Source organism: Zea mays, chromosome 8, assembly GCF_902167145.1.
Source record: "Zea mays cultivar B73 chromosome 8, Zm-B73-REFERENCE-NAM-5.0, whole genome shotgun sequence".
Lineage (NCBI taxonomy): Eukaryota > Viridiplantae > Streptophyta > Magnoliopsida > Poales > Poaceae > Zea > Zea mays.
The window spans coordinates 159321759-159342064 of record NC_050103.1 but is presented as its reverse complement, the minus strand read 5'-3'; the positions used below and the strand labels follow the sequence as shown (position 1 = coordinate 159342064).

General features: G+C 48.5%; 1 protein-coding gene and 1 pseudogene across 1 annotated transcript; one reads left to right on the top strand and one right to left on the bottom strand.

The window, feature by feature from the left end:
* The first annotated feature begins 8818 nt into the window (after positions 1 to 8818).
* LOC100273362 (uncharacterized) lies at positions 8819 to 12262 on the top strand. Its single transcript, NM_001147801.1, is given in 2 exon segments — positions 8819 to 10015; positions 12035 to 12262. A coding segment is annotated over 1 exon segment (1053 nt). The 5' UTR covers positions 8819 to 8934; the 3' UTR covers positions 9988 to 10015; positions 12035 to 12262.
* A 1262-nt stretch (positions 12263 to 13524) lies between these two features.
* LOC103636234 (potassium channel KAT4-like) lies at positions 13525 to 17586 on the bottom strand (annotated as a pseudogene).
* Positions 17587 to 20306: the final 2720 nt, after the last annotated feature.

Here is a 20306-nt window from a genome sequence, read left to right as displayed (position 1 = left end):
CCTAAAAAAGGTGCTTTTGAGAAAAGTGGTTTTTAAAAGGTCTAGCGGTTGAGCCGTGAGCTATGGTGGACGGGAAGTCCAGTAGCTGTTTTTGAAAATGAAAACCAGTGGGAAACTGCTGAGATAACTGTATGGTTTAGTCCAGGGGATTTTGTTCTATATTGAAAAACTTTCTGCTCCTTTTGGAGAGGATGCGCTTTGAAAAACACAAAATGTTTTACAAAACAACCCTGCATAAAATATTGTTGTTTCTGCAAAATATCCTGAGCTCCACATATTCCATGCATTATATCTGATTTCCCCATTCCGCGGGTGAAGGTGGGCTGCTGAGTACGTTTGTACTCACCCTTGCTTATTTGTTGTTTTTCAGAAAAAGGAGATCGTGTAAGAGTTACGACTGTTCCCAACCTTGCCTGTGGCTGTTGGACCGCTGATTTGCTTCGCTGCGTATATCGGGCTGCTTCAGCCCCACTCTGATGATATGTCTCAAGTTGTGGACCAACTCTTAAAGTTGATCGCCACCTTTATAGGTTTGTCTCGTTTAAGCAGATCTGAAAAACACAAAATGTTGTGGTGTGTAGGGAGAAGAGAACTCATGCTTGATGCCCTCATCCTCAAGAAAGCCTTCTATTTGAGAGTTCTTGAACTCCGTCCCGTTGTCGCTTCTTATTTTCTTGATCCTTAATCCGGACTCATTTTGAGCTCGTCTCAATAATCCCTTTAAGGTCTCTTGGGTTTGAGATTTTTCTGTAAAAAGAACACCCAAGTGAAGCGAGAATAATCATCCATAATTACAAGACAATACTTACTCCCACTGATGCATATGTAAGCTATCGGGCCAAATAAATCCATGTGGAGTAGCTCAAGCGGCCTGTCAGTCGTCATGATGTTCTTGTGTGGATGGTGTGTACCAACTTGCTTCCCTGCTTGAAATGTGCTACAAACCCTGTCTTTCTCAAAATGAACATTGGTTAGTCCCAAAATGTGTTCTCCCTTTAGAAGCTTGTGAAAATTCTTCATCCCAACATGGGCTAGTCGACGATGCTAGAGCCAACCCATATTAGTCTTAGCAATTAAGCAAGTATCGAGTTCAGCTCTATTAAAATCAACTAAGTATAGCTGACCCTCTAATACTCCCTTAAATGCTACTGAATCATCACTTCTTCTAAAGACAGTAACACCTATATCCGTAAAAAGATAGTTGTAACCCATTTTGCATAATTGAGAAACTGAAAGCAAGTTATAATCTAAAGAATCTACAAGAAAAACATTGGAAATGGAATGGTCAGGAGATATAGCAATTTTACCAAGTCCTTTGACCAAACCTTGATTTCCATCCCCGAATGTGATAGCTCTTTGGGGATCATCATTTTTCTCGTAGGAGGAGAACATCCTTTTCTCCCCTGTCATGTGGTTTGTGCATCCGCTATCAATGATCCAACTTGAACCCCTGGATGCATAAACCTGCAAAACAAGTTTAGGCCTTGTTCTTAGGTACCCAAATGGTCTTGGGTCCTTTCACATTAGAAACAAGCACCTTGGGTACCCAAACACAAGTCTTGGAGCCCTTGTGTTTGCCCCTAACATATTTGGCAACTACTTTGCCTGATTTGTTAGTTAAAACATAAGAAGCATCAAAAGTCTTAAATGAAACATTAGAATCATTTGATGCAGTAGGAGATTTCTTTTTAGGCAATTTAACATGGGTTGATTGCCTAGAGCTAGAAGCTTCATTTTTATACATAAAAGCATGATGTGAAACATTATGAGGTTTCCTAGTATGAATTCTCCTAATTTTATGCTCGGGATAACCAGCAGGATATAAAATATAGCTCTCGTTATCCTGAGTCATGGGAGCCTTACCCTTAACAAAATTAGACAATTTCTTGGGGCATTAAGCTTGACATTGTCTTCCCGTTGGAAGCCAATGACATCCTTAATGCCAGGGCGTCTCCCATTATAGAGCATGCTTCTAGCAAATTTAAATTTTTCATTTTCAATTTCATGCTCATTGATTTGAGCAGTAAGTTGAGCTATGTGATCATTTTGTTGTTTAATTAAAGCTAGGTGATCATGGATAGCATCAACGTTAACATCTCTACATCTAGTGCAAATAGAAATATGTTCAACAGTAGAAGTAGAGGGTTTGCAAGATCTTAATTCCTCTATCTTAGCATATAAAGTAGCATTCTCATTTCTAAGAAAGGAAATATAATCATTGCAAACATTTAAATCCTTAGCCTTAGCAATTAATTTATCATTCTCAATCTTAAGGCTAGAAATTGATTCATTCAATTTGTCAATCTTAGCAATTAAACTAGCATTATCATTCTTAAGATTAGAAATTGAATCATCACAAACATTTCTCTTTTCAACCTTAGTCATCAAATTAGCATTTTCAATTCTAAGGTTGGAGATAGTGTCATGGCAAATGCTAAGCTCACTAGTTAATTTTTCACATTTCTCTATTTCCTGAGCATAAGCATTTTTTACCTTAACATGCCTTTTGTTTTCCTTGATAAGGAATTCTTCTTGGTTATCCAAGAGTTCATCCTTCTCATGAATAACACCTATCAATTCATTCAATTTTTCTTTTTGTTGCATGTTTAAGTTGGCAAAAAGAGTAAGCAAATCATCTTCATCATCACTAGAGCTACCCTCATCACCAGATGTCGTATATTTAGTGGAGGCTCTAGATTTTACCTTCTTCTTTTAGCTGTCCTTTGCCATGAGGCACTTGTGGCCGACGTTGGAGAAGAGGAGGCCCTTGTTGACGGCGATGTTGGCGGCGTCCTCGTCGGAGGAGGAGTCGGTGGAGCTCTCATCGGAGTCCCATTTCCGGCACACATGGGCATCGCCGCCCTTCTTCTTGTAGTATCTTTTATTTTCCTTCCTCTTTCCCTTCTTGTCGTCGCCCCTGTCACTAACACTACATAATGGACATTTAGCAATAAAATGACCGGACTTACCACATTTGTAGCATACTTTCTTGGAGCGGGGTTTGTAATCCTTCCCCCTCCTTTGCTTGAGGATTTGGCCGAAGCTCATGATGATGAGCGCCATTTCCTCGTTGTCGAGCTTGGAGGCGTCGATGGGGAGCCTACTTAATGTAGACTATTCTTTCTTTTCTTCCGTCGCTTTGAATGCGATGGGTTGCACCTCGGGTGTGGTGGTGGCGCCTTGCTCGACGATTTGTTTGGAGCCTTTGGTCATCAACTCAAAGCTCACAAACTTTCCTATAACCTCTTCGAAAGACATTAGCTTATATCTAGGATCACCACGAATTAATTGAACTTGTGTAGGATTACGAAAGACAAGTGATCTTAGAATAACCTTGACCATTTCATGGTCATCCCATTTGGTGCTCCCGAGGTTGCGCACTTGGTTGAGCCGGTTGTACATTGCTTGTGGCTCCTCTCCTTGGTTGAGGATGAATTGACCGAGCTCCCCCTCGATCGTCTCCCGCTTGGTGATCTTGGTCACCTCATCTCCTTCGTGTGCGGTCTTCAGCATGTCCCAAATCTATTTGGCACTTTTTAGCCCTTGCATCTTATTATACTCCTCTCGACATGGAGAGGCGAGGGTATAGTGGTGGCTTGGGAGTCAAAATGCCGGATTTGGGCGACCTCGTCCGAATCATATCCTTCATCCCCCACGGATGCTACCTGCGCTTCAAACTCAACAATGTCCCAAATGCTAGTGTGGAGTGAGGTTAGATGATGCCTCATTTTGTCACTCCACATACAATAATCTTCACCGTCAAAAACCGGTGGTTTGCCTAAAGGGACAGAAAGTAAAGGAGTGTGTTTAGAAATGCGAGGATAGTGTAGGGGGATCTTACTAAACTTCTTGTGTTGATGGTGCTTAGAAGTGACGGATGGAGCGTCGGAGCCGGAGGTGGAGGGCGACGAAGAATCGGTCTCATAGTAGACCACTTTCTTCATCTTTTCTTCTTGTCGCCACTCCGATGCGAATTGATGCGGGGAAGTGATTCCTCCCTTCCTTTGGCGCCGGACTCCTTTGATGGAGCCTTCTCGTGGCTTGTGGCCGTTTCCATCTCCCTCTTGGCAAATCCTCCTGACATCACTTCGAGTTGTTTAGACTCTAATGAAGTACCGGGCTCTGATACCAATTGAAAGTCGCCTAGAGGGGGTGGATAGGCGGAAACTGAAATTTATAATCTTAAAGCACACCTACAAGCAGGGGTTAGCGTTAGAAATAAAATCGAGTCTGAAAGAGAGGGTGAAAACAAATCAACCAAGAAATAAAACGAGTGACACGGTGATTTGTTTTACCGGGGTTCGGTTCTTGCAAACTTAGTCCCCGTTGAGGTAGTCATAAAGACCGGGTCTCTTTCAACCCTTTCCCTCTCTCAAACGGTCACCTAGACCGAGTGAGCTTTCTCCTTAATCAAACGGGTCACTTAGACTCCTCACAAGGACCACCACAATTTGGTGTCTCTTGCTTAAGTGTCTTGAGAACAAGAATGGGGAAGAAGAAAGTGATCCAAGAACAAGAGCTCAAACAACACGAGCAAAACTCTCTCTAGTCACTATTTGTTTAGAGTGGATTTGGGACTTGGAGAGGCTTTGATTCTATTGAATTGTGTCTTGTATTGATTGCACTAGCTCTTGTATTGAATGAGATGTCTGAAAAACTTGGATGCTTGGAGTGGTAGTGGTTGGGGGGTATTTATAGCCCCAACCACCAAACCAACCATTGGGAAGGCTGTTTGTCGATGGGCGCACCGGATAGTCCGATGTGCCACCGGACATAGTCCGGTGCGCAAGCCACGCCACCCAACCGTTAGGGTTCTGACGGTTTCGACCGTTGGAGCTTCTGACAACTTGGGGCACCGGACAGTCCGGTGCCGCACCGGACATGCACTGTTCACTGTCCAGTGCGCCTTCTGGCGCTGCTCTGACTCTGCGCGAACTGTCCGCGCACTGTTCACGTTGCAGGCGACTGTTGCGCCCGCTAGCTGTTGCTCCGGTGGCACACCGGACAACCCGATGAATTATAGCGGAGCGGCTCTCCAGAAACCCGAAGGTGAAGAGTTCAGCCTGTACGGTCCCTGGTGCATCGGACACTGTCCGGTGGCACACCGGACAGTCCGGTGCGCCAGACCAGGGTTCTCTTCGGTTTCTTTTGCTCCTTTCTTTTGAACCCTAACTTTGATCTTTTTATTGGTTTGTGTTGAACCTTTAGCACCTGTAGAACATATAATCTAGAGCAAACTAGTTAGTTCAATTATTTGTGTTGGGCATTTCAACCACCAAAATCATTTAGGAAAAGGTTTGACCCTATTTCCCTTTCAGTAGCCATTATAGGACGGTCTGGTGCACCACCGAACCAACATTGTTCACATCCCGATGGTTTTATAAATAAAATCCCAAGAGCGATCTGTTTCTCCATACAGGTGTTCCGGTGTACACGGATATGGTCTGGTGCACCAGGCCTACCTAAAGCTCCAGGCTGACCCACTTGTTAGCCAGTCTGTTGCGCCAACAGACCTTTACTGTAACGGTCAGGTGCGCCCAAATAGGCTGCAGTGAGTTCATTTCTTCTCCAAATCTTCTCCAATTCGCTTGGACTTTTTGGAGGGCTTTGTTGTGACTTAGACAAATATAACTAGAATATAATCCAATTGAATAAGTCTTAGAAACTCACTTCTTTCTCATCTCCTTCTCCATATTTGTGTTTCTCTTCAAATAGGGCCTAGATTGACACTTTCTCTAAAAACTAAGTTAAAGAGAACCAAAGTGCCAAATACATAGTAAAAGGTGTACGTAACATATTCAAGTACATAAAACCTTGCACACTTAAACCTTTTTCACCATTTTGCCCTTTTTGGCCTATTTGAGCTCGGATTTGGACTCCGAATCCTCAAGTTGGCTTAACTTGATCATATTTGGCATCCTTGAGCTCCAACACCATACAATGTCAACATGAACGTCCCCAAACATAGGAATGACTCAAAATACAAGTTAAAATGTACTTAGCTCTTTTGGGTCCCTTCCAGGTTCTAACTTTGATACTTCTCCACTTTCTTGTGACGATGTCCTACTGGTTGAGCTAGGATCTTAAGCCTTATGACTTGAACCATTAAAACGTATGAATTAAATCAATGGTTGCAAGTCACATCCATATAGCATGGTCTTCAATGCATCAAGACTCTTCTGAGCTTTACCAACCTTGACTTCTTGCAAGACCATCTTCTTTACCATTAGCTTTAGGTATGAAGGAAACGGGTGATGCCTAAGGGGGGTGAATTAGGACTTCTAAAACTTTCACTAAACTAGGCCACAAATAAATCCCTAGAGCAAAACCTATGTAAATAATCAAACTAGAATGTGCATACTAGGTTTTGTTTAAGTGTTGCTATCTCTACCGCAATGGCTAAGTTTCAATCTACACTATATAAGTATCAAGACAAGATTGAAACTTAAATGCTTAATATAAATGCAGAAGCTTAAAGAGCAAGGTAGAGATGCAGACTCTCGTGGATGACGCCGATATTTTTACCGAGGTATCCGGAACCACGCAAGGTCCTAATCCTCGTTGGTGCCCCTATGCTAAGGGAAGCCCACGCGAGGGCCAAGCACCTCGATCGAGTAACTCCGTAGAGAGTCGCGAGCCTTCTCCACGCGCAAGTGGTGCTCCGCTTCCGGCTCCTCTCGGATGCTCCCCGTCGTCTCCACTATCGAGCTTCCGACTAAAACCGTCGTGTCCCTCGTTCCCTCCGGTACACGGTGGCGGCCGTGACACAAACACGGTTGTCACGTTCTCGCAAGACTCTCACCCCCCCACTCGGTACAATTACAATGGCTCGCGCAAGAGCCGAGGGGTTTTGTGGTTTATCTAAACTCACTCAACTAACTAGGACTCACCTAGAGCAAGTGCTAGAGCGGTCTAACTAACCTAAGCACTTCGCAAAGCACCTATGCTAATCACCAAGTGATTCTATTAAGCACTTGGGTGTATGAGCTCTTGGAAATGTGAACTATGTGCCTTGGTATGTCTCTTGGACTTCCACACCTCCAAATGGTCGGTTGGGTGAAGTATATATAGGCCCCAACTCAAATATAGCCGTCGGAAAGCAGTTCTGCAGCTTTTTGCGGCGCACTGAACATGCCACATGTACTAGCCTTTGAATATAGCCGTTGGAGCTTCTGAAGATGGCGCACCGAACAATGGCGCGCCGAACGGTCCGTTGTGCACCGGACAGCCATGCTCGCTTGTCGTATTTTGGCCATAACTTTTAGCTCTAAACTCTGATTTCGATAATCTTGTACTTTTTGGAAAGCTTATGAAATTCTGTACATCCCAAAGTTGAAGCAATATCAGTTTGAGCAAATTTGGCACACCGGACAGTCCGGTGTGCACTGGACATCCCATATGCTGCTATAGTTTTTTCAGCAATTCCGACTTCGTATTGTGGGCATAACTTTTAGCTCCGAACTCCGATTTTGATGATCTTGGACTTTTTGGAAAGCTTATAAAATTATATACATCTCAGAGCTGAAGCCATGTCAGTTTGAGTAGATTTGATTTTGTGAAACACTTTCAATTCAGTCATCCCTTCCTCTCAATTTTGTCAACTTCACTTTTATTTTGTAGCTTTGTATCTCACTTCTACTTCTTGATGTGTTGGACTCTTAGTATGTATAAAGTGTCTTCAATTGACTTTGTAATGTCTTCTATGGGTCTTATAATGTCTTCTTTAAGGTGTTGCATCCTCAGAGCCTCAGTCCAATTCACTTCGCATCCTGTGAACTACATCACACAAACACTTGGGAAATACATTAGTACACATGTTATGTTGATCATCAAACACCAAAATCTATTGAGTTAAATGGCCCGGGGTCCATTTTCCTTACAAGGTACCTCGGTCTTCTTGACCTTCTCCCTTGCTCTTGGTTCCTTGAAGTCCTTCTTGCCTTCGTCCTTAGTTCAATCAGTTGTCTCCAAGTCATGCACATCGAGTCTCACTTAGTCAATGTCTTCTTGTGATTTCCACAATCCACAGTAACTCAGCCTATGTGGACCATCACACATGTCTCTATGTGTTGAACTTTTCAGGCTTTTCACTTAGCACATGTTCAACACTTAACACGCTGGTTAGACCTTTAATTATGTTGTCATCCAAAACACCAAAACTCACAAGGTAGCTTTCAACATGATTATTATGAAGTGGGGTAAAATGCTTAACAACATTGATTAATGTATGTTAACAACATGGCTGAGCATTGTACGAATTAACTTGTATCGATACTTAACGATACATATATATGAAAAAGTGTTATCCTAATCACCTTGTATTTGTATGGCCCCCTAGTGTATTTAACATCTTCAGTGCAAGGATTCGAATTTCCCTCTTTAGTTGACACACTATCATGGTAAGTCCCTATTAGGCTACGACCAACAGAGTGTATATAGTCACGCAAAACACTGTTTTGCACTGTAGACTACTCTATATATATAAAGTGAAGTTTGAATTTGAAATTAGATATAAGACAATAAGTTGTTGGAGATAATTATGCTATGTTTTTATGGCTTTGGCCGTGCTGTTAGCACGTTATGGGTGATTGGAATGTGATGCTTAGTGTGACTGAGCTTTACAACTATGTGATCATGGACGATATGATTTGGTAGATCCTTTTTCCCCTGAAAAAAAGTTTATACAATAATTGTAGCTCTCCCTTTATCTGAACACCTAAAAACTAAAAGAAAAATGGTCCGTTGTATACTTTCAATTGGCATCTATCTGTTTCTCCGTATGCAGTTGCAGTACATTGGCTACAGTGTCACGGACTCGCGGTGAGCCCCACGGAGGAACGGGCTACCCAAACTCGCCGGATTCCTACCTGTCCCGGCCAACCCACCTCGCCGAACCACTCCACCAACCACGAACCTGAAACCCTAGCCACGCCCATGAGCGACGACGCGACCGCCGCCGCGCCCTCTTCGCCGTCGACCTCCCCTTCCCCATCCTCTGCTTCCTCATCAGGCGCCTCCCCGTCGCCTTCCTCCCCGCGCACCAAGCGCCGCCGCACCGACCGGTACGCTCTCGGTTTCGAGTTCGCCCCGCGACTCGCGCCCTACGAACTCCCTGAGGAACCGCTCCCCGACAAGCACAAGCGCTCCTGGCCCAACTGGACGGAGCGCTCCACCTTGGCTCTCCTCGACGCCTGGGGCGACAGCTTCGTCCGCGCGGGGCGCAGCATCATCCGCGCCGACGAGTGGCTCGAGGTCGCCCGCCTCGTGTGCGCCGCCGTGGGCCGTCCCGCGGGGTATTTCTCTGATGCGCAGTGCCGCAACCGAGTGGACACGCTTAGGAAGAAGTTTAAGAAGGAGAGGGAGAGAGCGCGCCGTGCCGCGCGCCGCTCCGGTCCCTCCCCTTCCAAATGGGTTTATTACGACAAGATGGTGGCAATTCTGTGCCCGACCCCGCCTCCGCTGCCGACCCTGCCTCCGCCTGCCCGTCCCCCTCCGCTGCCTCTCCAGTTGCTGCCTCTGGTCGCAAAGCGCCGCCGCGACAGGCAGCCAGCGCGGCGCTTTCAGTGGGGGATGAAAGCTCCTGAGCGTCTTCTTGGTGGTGCCGGAGACGTCGTAGGTCCCAGGGTTTCAGGGTCAGGTGCGAAGTTGGGTGAACTTGGACCGCAGAAAAATAGTGCTGTTCAAGGGAAGCGGAATGGTTTCATGGCCCTCACAGAGTCAATTCAGAAGTTTGAGGAGGCTTTTGCGAGGATGGAGAGTAGCAAGAGGCAGCACATGGTGAAGGTGGAGCAAATGAGGAGGGATTTGCAAAGGGACCTAGATGCAAAGTGGAGGGAGATATTGGAGAAGGCGCAAGCGGAGATTGGTCGCCTTAGTAATGAGGATGGGGATGAACATGATGTGGACGAAGATGGGGATGTTGGCGATGGTAAGAGATTGGAGGGTGGTGATGAGCAAAACAATGGTGCTATGGATGCTTCTCCTTAGCATATAGCCTAGATGCTTACAAAATGAGGTTGGTTTACTTATCTCAGCAGCTCCAGCTTATGCTAAATGTCATTTTTTTGCTAAAGCAAAACGTCAGGCCATTTTTACTGTAACCTTTATGTTTATCATTACATTTTGATGCTTGAGTAAACTAAAGCTGAATCATTCTTTTATGTGTCTGGAATGTTAATTCGAGTAAACTAAAGCTACATCATCCTTTTATTTCTGTCTGGAGGGGCAATTCGTGAAGGATCTTGGTCCTTATATAAGTACTCCTATCATTCCATGTCTGCATACAATAAGTTGGCATTTAGAGTAATGTTGGGATTCAGCATGTTTTGTCATTGTATTTTATGTTTAAGTTCTCTCAAAAAGGAAATTGTAGCAGAACAAATCACATGGTTGATGTTAGAATTGACAAGGGAAATTAGTAGAATGCACAACTAGAATGCTTCAAATATTTGACCAAGATGCAAATGATAGTCTATTAGTCTCTTAAATCTGTGATTAGCATTTTATGAGATTAAAATCTTGTGCCACTTGACGTCGACATATGCTAAATTCGATCAATATTGCTATTACTGAAGTATTCATGATCTACATTTTTTTACTGGAGTATGCAAATTATGGCCTCATAGATATTGTTGTGCCACACTGCCACTTCAACTTTTAGTGATGCTTTTGGTTGATAGGTTCAATAGGGCTCAGTTATGTGCTAGAACAACCATGAGTCATGTATTACAAGCTTGTTACACTTATCTGAAAGTTCTCAAGTCTACCGGTATATATGCTTTCTTTGGTTAAATCAAGTTAATGTATAATTTGCTTACCTTCTCAAAAGATTACAAGTTGAAATGTCATCATGTGTCACATATGAAACAAGTACTATCCAAGTCGTCATATACATTAAATTCTCCACGAAATGTCTTGATAGTGCATTTACTTGAACCTGTAGATGTTAGAAATATTTTTTAGAAAACTTGGTCAAAACTAGAGAAGTTTGACTTAGGACGAAGATAAAATGACCTATAATTTGGAGCAAAGGGTTCAGTTGCAAGGTAGTCATAAGCTATTGTACTATAATGCTGAACATTGGAGATGTCTGCTTGAACTTATGTTGAGAATCAGAAATGTTTGAGTGCAGAGGAGCCACAATCTCTATTTTGTGCTGTGCTGTGACTGAGCTGTCAATTATGCTGAAACAAAATTTTGCTTAGTAATTCGGCTTTTGGTTGATATATTGTATTGCTACCATAAACTTGTTAAAATATTTCACCTGCCATTAAGAAATGGGTTGTGTTCATGAATCTTTTGGTTACTTTGCGAGGGCATGGGCGTCTCCCAAACATTATATGTTCTGTATCAAGCTTTAGAGTTCAAGTTGACAAACACTTGTGAGTCATGACTTTATATGGTAGTTGCATCTTACTTTTCCGTTATCCAAAAGTCGAAATATCTGTTCTAAGTGGTTGACATACAATTGGTTGAGATGGCTGCCGCCATTTGGCTTTTCCTGGGTTTGATTGTGTTTGCATTTACGAGCTGATGGGAGATGTAACCTCTGGATTTCCACCAAATGGTTCATGGATTTCTTGTGGTATGAAATCAGTCCAATAAATTTTCTTTGGTTTTTTATGTAGTATATATGCTAGAAAATATTGTCATGAAAATCTACATTCATTTTGTTAGGACCTCGAATATTTTTCTAGTTGTGGTTGTCCAAGTAGTTATAGTGTGTTTGGTTTGAGGAATGAAGTGATCCATCTTCTTCTCACTCCTCATTTTTTTATTTGGTTTGTGGAATAGAATGAGTTGATCCATCATCACCTCATTCCTCATAAGCTAATAATTAGTATATACATGAGGAGTGAGTTGATTCCACCAAAATTGATGGAATGAACTTATGATGGATCATCTCATGAAGTATAGAGTGACTCCACAAACCAAACACACCATTAGTTCCCTGTAATGTGCTGATTTTGTTGTCTTGTAAATTTCATGTTGCAAGTTGGAACATGGTGATGACTGATTTGCTTTGTTGTTTCAGGAACAAAATTGGGGTTATCATGTCGATAGATGAATCCACATGATAGACATGTGGTTATGATTAACTCCGTAGCTGCTGATATTAGTATTATTGTATAATTCTCATATGTGTTTCTTTTTTTTTACTCCGCAATGCTAAGCAAAAGATTACTGCTATTTTGGTTACTGTACATAGCTATTTGCTTACCGACGTGTGTTTTCAAGATAATAATATCATTTGGTCGCTCTTAGTTATAACTGCTGCATTTAAGGCTAGTTTGGAAACCCCATTTTGATAAGAGATTTCTATTTTCTCAAGTGAAATTAGTTCGTTTTTCCTCGAGAAAATAGAAATCCATTGAAAAAATGGAGTTTCTAAACTAGCTCTTAACTGAGATTCCCGGCGCCTTTCGAGGTAGCAGCTGTGCTTAAAAAAAGCTCCGCATTTTGTGTTTTTAAATGTGTGTACTATAAAAAAATTACAGTTAGATGTCTTACGGTTTTCATGTATTTAAGCCTTTAAATAAGAAATCTATTTAAACACAATAATATTTTTAAATAAGAGAGAGAGCCCTGGGCTTCTAAATAACCAGTGGAACCTTGGCACAACATACTTTTGGTTGAGCCGCACCCACACCACCTAACTAGGCACGAATTGTCTATAAAAGCCGACCAAGACTACCACAGATTAGGCTTTTTGACAACGGTGGCAGTCACGCAAAGGCACCATTGGTGATGGCGGTGGCGTGATCAGCTTTGGTGGTGGTGGCAGCGGCGGCGGCCATACGAGGCGCGAGAGGCTTCGACGGCGACGGCCAGGCGTGGGTACGTGGGTTGCTCCGGTGGTCGTACGAGGCGTGGCCATCTCCGGGACGGTGGCCACGTGAGGCGCGAGTGGTTTCGGTGGCAGCGGTGATCTCGCAAGGCATGGGCCGCGAGAGTTTGCGGTCGTGTGTCCTCTGGCGACGAACTCCTCCGATCCGGCGTGTCTCGGACGTCCTCCTTCGATAACCTTTGATCCGTGGCTTCAGGGGGCGTCCTCCGGCAATGACATTCTCTGATCCGGTGGCCTCAGCGGCATCCTCCAGCGCCGTCTCGTCCAATCTTTGATTATGCACAAGGGGCTATTGATTGAGTCCATATTAGGATTTTTCATCATTTTTGATGCATTGTGTAGATATTTATGCAACGTTCTATAAGGATTTATGCTTTTGCGTGATTTCTGTCATCTAATTTTGCGTGCAGTGGGAACGAGAATATCATTCAAAATTTGCGCGCACGCAATGGAAACTTCTATGATCTGCCATATTTTTTGAATCTGTACAAAAATAGGAACTACATGCATGCGCTTGATGGTTGCCATATTTTTCAGAGTTGTGGGGGTGGAACATTTTCGTGAGCCAGTAATAGTTTCTTCTAGCTGCCTTTTGTCGTCCGCAATGGTGGTGCGGACACTGAGACGACAACAACTTCTGCTTCTGGTGCTACATGATCAGTTATTCAGTTTGATGCACTGTGCTTGGTATGTCGTCATGCAGAACAACGTCGTGTGGTACAACTTCAACCACTACCAGTGCTTCTTGTATCATCTTCTTAGCGATCTGCATGGCCTGTGTTTTGAAATACTAAATAAAGTGTGAAGTAATTAGTAATACAACTCGAACTAATCAGTAAATACTCAATAATACTCAGTAATACAATCGAAAGTGCCCAATAATACTTAGTAATAATCTGTAATACAATTCGAAACAATAATCAGTAATACTCGGTAGTATAACCTGAACTAATCAATAAATACTTCGTAATACTCATTAATACAATTGAAAGTGCTCAGTAGCACTCAATAATATTCAGTAATAATCAGTAATACAATCTGAACTACTCAGTAATACAATCTAAAATACTCAGTAAATATCGTATACATTTTTAAGGACATACCTGTTCAGACGTTATTGCACATCTTTATAGCTTGAAAACATCTGCAAGGATTGCTCTTGTTCTTCAGGCAAGTGTGTCATCATTAGCACCATAGAAGGCTTTATTATGTCTGTCAAATCCTGCCGGCACAGTTGTGTTATCGTCGTAGTATGTAGTTAGATGATATTTGGTCGACAGATTGATGTGTCATCATACGAATTATATGACTTCAGTATCTATATGGTTTTAGCCATCTAGTATCGAGTTTCGTGTATCCATTGCCATCGTTAGGTGAAGCGAATCGGCCGTGCTTGTACTACTTGCTAGTGGTTAGTCCTAGGAACACAACACCAGGTGGTCACCATCCCTCAGCACCGCAACGTCGTCGACCTCGGCGCCCTCGACGGTGAGCACCCTCCTCGCTGCCTTCCCAAACTTCACCTCGGCTACTTTCATCAGCTCTTGCAGCGAATCCGGAAGGAGGATAAGCTTTCCCGCTGCAAGGCCCCGGTTCTTCTCCGCGCCATCGCTGGGAAAGCGATCATGAATGACCACTCGTAGTCCGCCTTGTCGACGCGGCAACATGCAGGGAGCGGTCTCTTCGTGTTGCTCGGTGCCGAAGCTGGCTTTCTGATTCTGCCTTGGAATCCTCCTGGCAGCGTCGCCGTCGTTAAGCAGCTGCTGAAAGATGGAGCCGATCTGAAGCTCATCCTGGACAAACAAGACACGTTGTCACACACCAAGTTTCAGAGTTCACATTGCAAGTTTCGATTTTTTTGTAGCCCCACGGTACTTGTACTTACCATGTTTGTTTTGGAAAATGTCTCCTCGAAAAACGGCGCATCCTCTGCAACCTGCAGTTCCTTGAGAGATTTGAGTTGCTTAACAAAATTGGCGCATACGGTGTTGGCATCTGCGGTGTTGGAACGGAGTATCCCCAGGAGATGGCTGTTGCTGATGCACAAGGCCTGCGTGAGCCTCCTGCTACGAACGGAGAACGGCTGCGGGACGCCCAGAATGACGCCCATTTCCCCTGCCATGCCATGCGGCCCTATCTTCATCACAAGCTGAAAGACGGCAGCAAACACAGCTGATCAAAAAAAGAATCAAGAACGCCACTGCAATTTCACGTTATTGCGTGGTGTTTGAATGGCTTGCCTTCTCTGTTCCATCGTCAGCTGTTGTCAACACGTCCTGAAGCAACAAGCAAGCAGCAGGATCGGGATGAAGAGTGTTGGAGCAAGGATATATAAGGTTGTAGAGAGAAGACAGTGCAGTGCTCACCGCTGAGCCGGAGACGATGATGTAGCAGGCGGTGGTGGTCACCTTCTGGAGGATGATGTCCGCCTGGGGTGGGAAATACTCTGCCCTCATCTCCGAAACCAGCCGCACGACGAGGTCGTTGGAGACTCCCTGAAACAGGTAGCAGCGCTGGACCGCGTCCCTGAAGAGGTGGTGCGCGACCCGGGACCGGAGCGCCGTGGGCAGGTCGGACAGCAGCTGCTGCTGGATCACCTCCGCTGTGCTGAACCTGAGCTGCGCGCTCGCCATCATCTGCTCCCTCAGCTCCGGCGGCAGCCGGTTGACGCTCCCGAACGTCGAGACCCGCCGCACCATGTCCCTCTGCGGTCCGCCAGATCGATACAATTAAGGAAGGAAGAAGCATATGCATCAGGAGTGTTGGTCCTTATGATCGATCGACGATCGACATACCATCTTGAATGTGTTGGTTGCGGCGTGGACGACGAGGTTGGTGGTGTTGCCGATGATGTAGGAGGTGAGGCTGATGTTGAAGAGCATGTAGCAGGTGGCGAACACCATCTCGCCGGGGTTCACGGCGTGCAGGTCGCCGTACCCGACGGTGGCGAGCGTGGTGATGGACCAGTACACGGCGTAGGTGTAGTTGACCCAGACGCTGCCGTCCGCGAAGTCGCGCACCTGGCTGCCGAGCCAGGTGTGCTCCCTGTCGCCGTGGTGGAACCTGGAACGCCATCCACAGGAAGATGCACGCCGAGGAGTGCAGCGCCAGCAACGTCACCTGCATGGAAACAAGAGCGCCGGCCAGAGACATTAAACTCTGTGTAAACGAAACACGATGGCAATAATGCCATATATTAGTAGCCGCAGTACTCACGCCGCAGAGCTTGATGAGCCTGGTGTAGAAATAGTCGAATCGTATGTCCTTCTCCAACCTGCAGGAACAGGAAGGAGTATAACTGCACGCATATGCATGGCATGGAGATCGAGCGAGGCATGCATGGCGTGGCGCGCGTACGTACCTCGCAAAGAGCTTGCTGACGCGCTGCAGTCTCCACAGGCGGAGAAGGTTGAGGTACCTGAACCACCCAGTGCTCCTGCCGCTCACCAGCTGGTAGATCACGTTGAACGGGATCGTCGAGGCCACGTCCATCGCGAACGACGGCCGCTTGAGGTACCTGATGACGCGATCTTTATTTTGTGTACAGATTTTCGGGCGGCGGCATGCGTAAGATTATTGACGATATGGCCGATCAGCTAACTAGTTACCTGGTGGCTATCTTCCTGCGGTCGTCGACGAAGAGATTGGCGGATCTGTCGAAGTAAGCGACGAAGAAGGAGACGGCGATATCGGCGGCGAAGAACGCGTCCATGACCAGGCTCGCGACGACAACCGGCGTGGTGGCCGCCCTGTCGAGGGCCAGCTCGAACGGCGACGACCACGCCGAGTAGAGCACCGGCCCGATCAGGAACCCCTGCCACCACCTGATACAGATACAGATATTCCCACCCCGGCGGCAGGCGTCAGCGCACCCTGTAAAGGCTTGTTCGGTTATTTTCAATCCATATGGATTGAAGGGGATTGATATGGATTGGAGAAGATTTTGACTTACTAAGGATTGAAACCCCCTCAATCCCCCTCAATCCATATGGATTGGGGTAGAACCGAACAAGCCCTAATTATATATGCGTGCGTGCGTAGCAGCAACCGGCCAAGCGTCGTCGGCCGCACCTGTAGCGGCAGTCGTAAGGGTTGATGGTGTTGCTGTTCCCGCTGTTAGACTACCCGTCTAGGGTTTGTGTTATTCCCCTTGTAATGACCGTTATACCCCATGTGTAATGGGTCTGGCCCAGTTACTCACTCTATTAATATCACTCCCAACCCTGGTTAGGGTATGGTTCCTATTCTAATATGGTATCAGCTTTGGTTTATGTTTAGGTCCTCTCCCTGCCCAGCCGCTAGGGGCTTCTCCCTGCCCTGCCGCTGCCGGCCCCCTGCCCAGCCGCCGCCGGCCCCCTGCCCCCAGCCCCGCCGCCGCCAGGGCCTTCTTCCCCAGCCACCGGAGCTCCCTGCGCCGGCCTCTCCTCCCCCTCCCTCCCTGCTGCGCCGCCGGTTCCGCGCGCGCCTGCCCCTGCGCAGCCGCCGCCGGCCCCTTGCTCCCTCTCTCCGGCCGCGACCCCGCCCAGGCAGCCAGGACCCTGCCGCGCCCGCGCCAGGCCGCCGCCGCTCGGGTGCTTCCTGCCCAGGCCACCGTGCTGCCTGCCGGACCGCGCCCGGACGCAGAGCCCACCGCCGCCCTCTGGCCGGCCACAGCCGCGGCCTCGCCCGGTCGACGCAGGACGCCGCCGCGCCCTCCCCGATTCGCCGCGCCGCCCGATGGACGCACCTGCCGCCACCATGGCCGGATTCACCGTCGGGGACATCACCGGCCCTGGCACACCCCCCCATCGCCCCTGCTGCACCCAGCAGCGAGCTCACCCATGGGGGGGCCCCTACATCGCCGGCCTTGGTCCGATCCACGCCTCCTCCCCGCTGCCCCTGCGTCGCAGCTCCCCACCGGGCTTTCCCGCCTTCGCTTCACCGACCTGGAGTCACCGAGTCGCGCCCTCCACCGACTCCCCGCTCGTCGGCACCCTCGCCACGATCCAGGCCGCTGTGACGGCCTCGCGGGAGCGCGAGCGCGCTGCCTCCCTCGCCCTGGAGCGTGAGCGTGCCCTGGGCGCCGCTCTGACCACCCAGATGGCCACCATGCAGCGCCTCCTCGGCCGTCCGCCACTCGCCGATGCGGAGCCCCCAGCGGACCCCCACGCCTCCGACCTCGACGCCGACCTCATCGCTGCTCTCCACGCTCAAGCCGCCGGCCTGCACAACATCCGGGCCCTCGTGTCCGTGGTGTTGGATCCGGCATCTTCCCACTACCCCCGGTGGCGAGGACAGGTCCTTCTCACGCTGCGGCGGTTCGTCCTCGACGATCACGTCCTCGTCGACCACGACGCTCCTCCGCCTCGCTCCTGGTGCCTCATGGACAGCGTTGTCCTCTCGTGGCTCCACGGCACCATCACCGTTGAGCTGCAGGACATCATCCGCGATCAGGCGGACACTGCACGCCAGGCGTGGCTCGCTCTCGAGGACCAGTTCCTCGGGAATCGGGATGCGCGGGCGCTCCACCTCGACGCCCAGTTCCACCTGTTCTCTCAGGGGGACCTCTCCGTGGGAGAATACTGCCGCCAGATGAAGGGCCTGGCTGACTCTCTCCGCGATCTCGGCGAGCCAGTTGCCGATCGTACCCTGGTGCTGAACCTCCTGCGTGGCCTCAACCCCCGCTACGGCCACCTGAAGGCTCTCATCAAGAGGAGCGTGCCCTTCCCCACCTTCCACGCCGTGCGGAACGAGCTTCTCCTCGAGGAGCTCACCATGGCGAATGAGGCACCCACCCCTGCCTCGACCCTCTACAGCGCTCCTACCAGTGGTCAGCCGCCTTCAGGGGGCCAGGCCACCCGTCCTCCGTCGACCGGGGCTCCCACCCGCCCCCACCTGCCGTCCCGGCGGCCCCTCGTCCGACTTCCACGACCGACGGGGGTCGTCGCTCCCGCAAGGGCGGCCATGGGAGCGGCGGCTCCTCTCGTGGCGGTCCCTCCGGCCGGGGTGGCGGCCACGCGTGGCCGTCATTCTACAACCCCTGGACCAGGACCATCGCCATGTGGCCGGGCCAGGCACCGAGTACCCCCCGTCCTCCGGCGCCAGCCCTCCTGACTACACCTCACTACGGCGCACCTCCTTATGGTGTTCCCGTCGTGCCCCAGGCTCCGCCCGCGCTCCTGCCCCCGGGGACCCACACCTCGACGCCTTGGTCCCCGCCGGCCGGTGGTTGGGACAGCGCCTCCCTCGCTGCTGCCTTCAGCACCATGGCGATGACCCCACCCCCCTCCGACTGGGTGATCGACTCCGGTGCCTCGTACCACACCACTCCCACGGCAGGCACGCTCTCTCGCTCTCATCCCCCCTTCCCCTCTCACCCATCCTCGATCGTCGTTGGAAACGGTTCCACTCTGCCAGTCACCTCAGTAGGTGCCTCGGTTCTCCCTGGGCCGTTTTACCTCAACGATGTTCTCGTAGCTCCCCACATCACTCACAATCTTCTTTCTGTTCGTCGATTCACCACTGACAACTCCTGTTCCATTGAGTTTGACCCCTCTGGTTTTTCTGTGAAGGATCTGGCCACCAGGACCCTTCTCGCCCGCTGTGACAGCTCGGGGCCTCTCTACACGCTCCAGCCCTCCACCGCCGGCGTGTCTCCACCTCCTGCCCTGGTCTCCACCACCTCCTCCACCACATGGCATCGACGTCTCGGCCATCCTGGACCCGACGTCATGACCAAGATTACCAGTAGTCTAGATCTTTCATGTAGTAGGGGACATTTTGAGGGTCTCTGTCATGCTTGTCAGTTAGGCCGACATACTCGTCTCCCATTTACTACTTCTTCTTCTCGGGCTGAGCAGGCTTTTGACCTGGTTCATTGTGATCTTTGGACCTCCCCTATACTCAGTCTTTCTGGCTATAAATATTATTTGGTGATTTGGATGATTTTTCCCATTTTCTCTGGACCTTCCCGCTTCGGTTGAAGTCGGACACATTCACCACCCTCACACACTTCTTCACCTGGGTATCCACTCAGTTTCGTCGCCCGGTCCGTGCTCTGCAGTGTGACAATGGCCGCGAGTTTGATAACAACGCCTCTCGCTCCTTCTTCCTCACTCATGGCGTCCAGTTGCGTCTCTCGTGCCCCTACACTTCTGCACAGAACGGCCGAGCCGAACGCATGATCCACACCACCACTAATATGCTCCGCTGCCTCCTCTTCCAGGCATCTCTCCCTGCCAGCTACTGGGCAGAGGCCCTGCACACTGCCACCCACCTCCTCAACCGTCTTCCCTCGAAGGCGGTACGCCACCCTACCCCCCCACTTCGCCCTATACGACACAACCCCTTCCTATGACCACCTTCGCGTGTTCGGCTGTGCCTGCTACCCTAACACTTCCGCTACCGCTCCACATAAGCTTTCTCCTCGCTCCACCCGCTGTCTATTCCTTGGCTACTCCCCTGACCACAAGGGGTACCG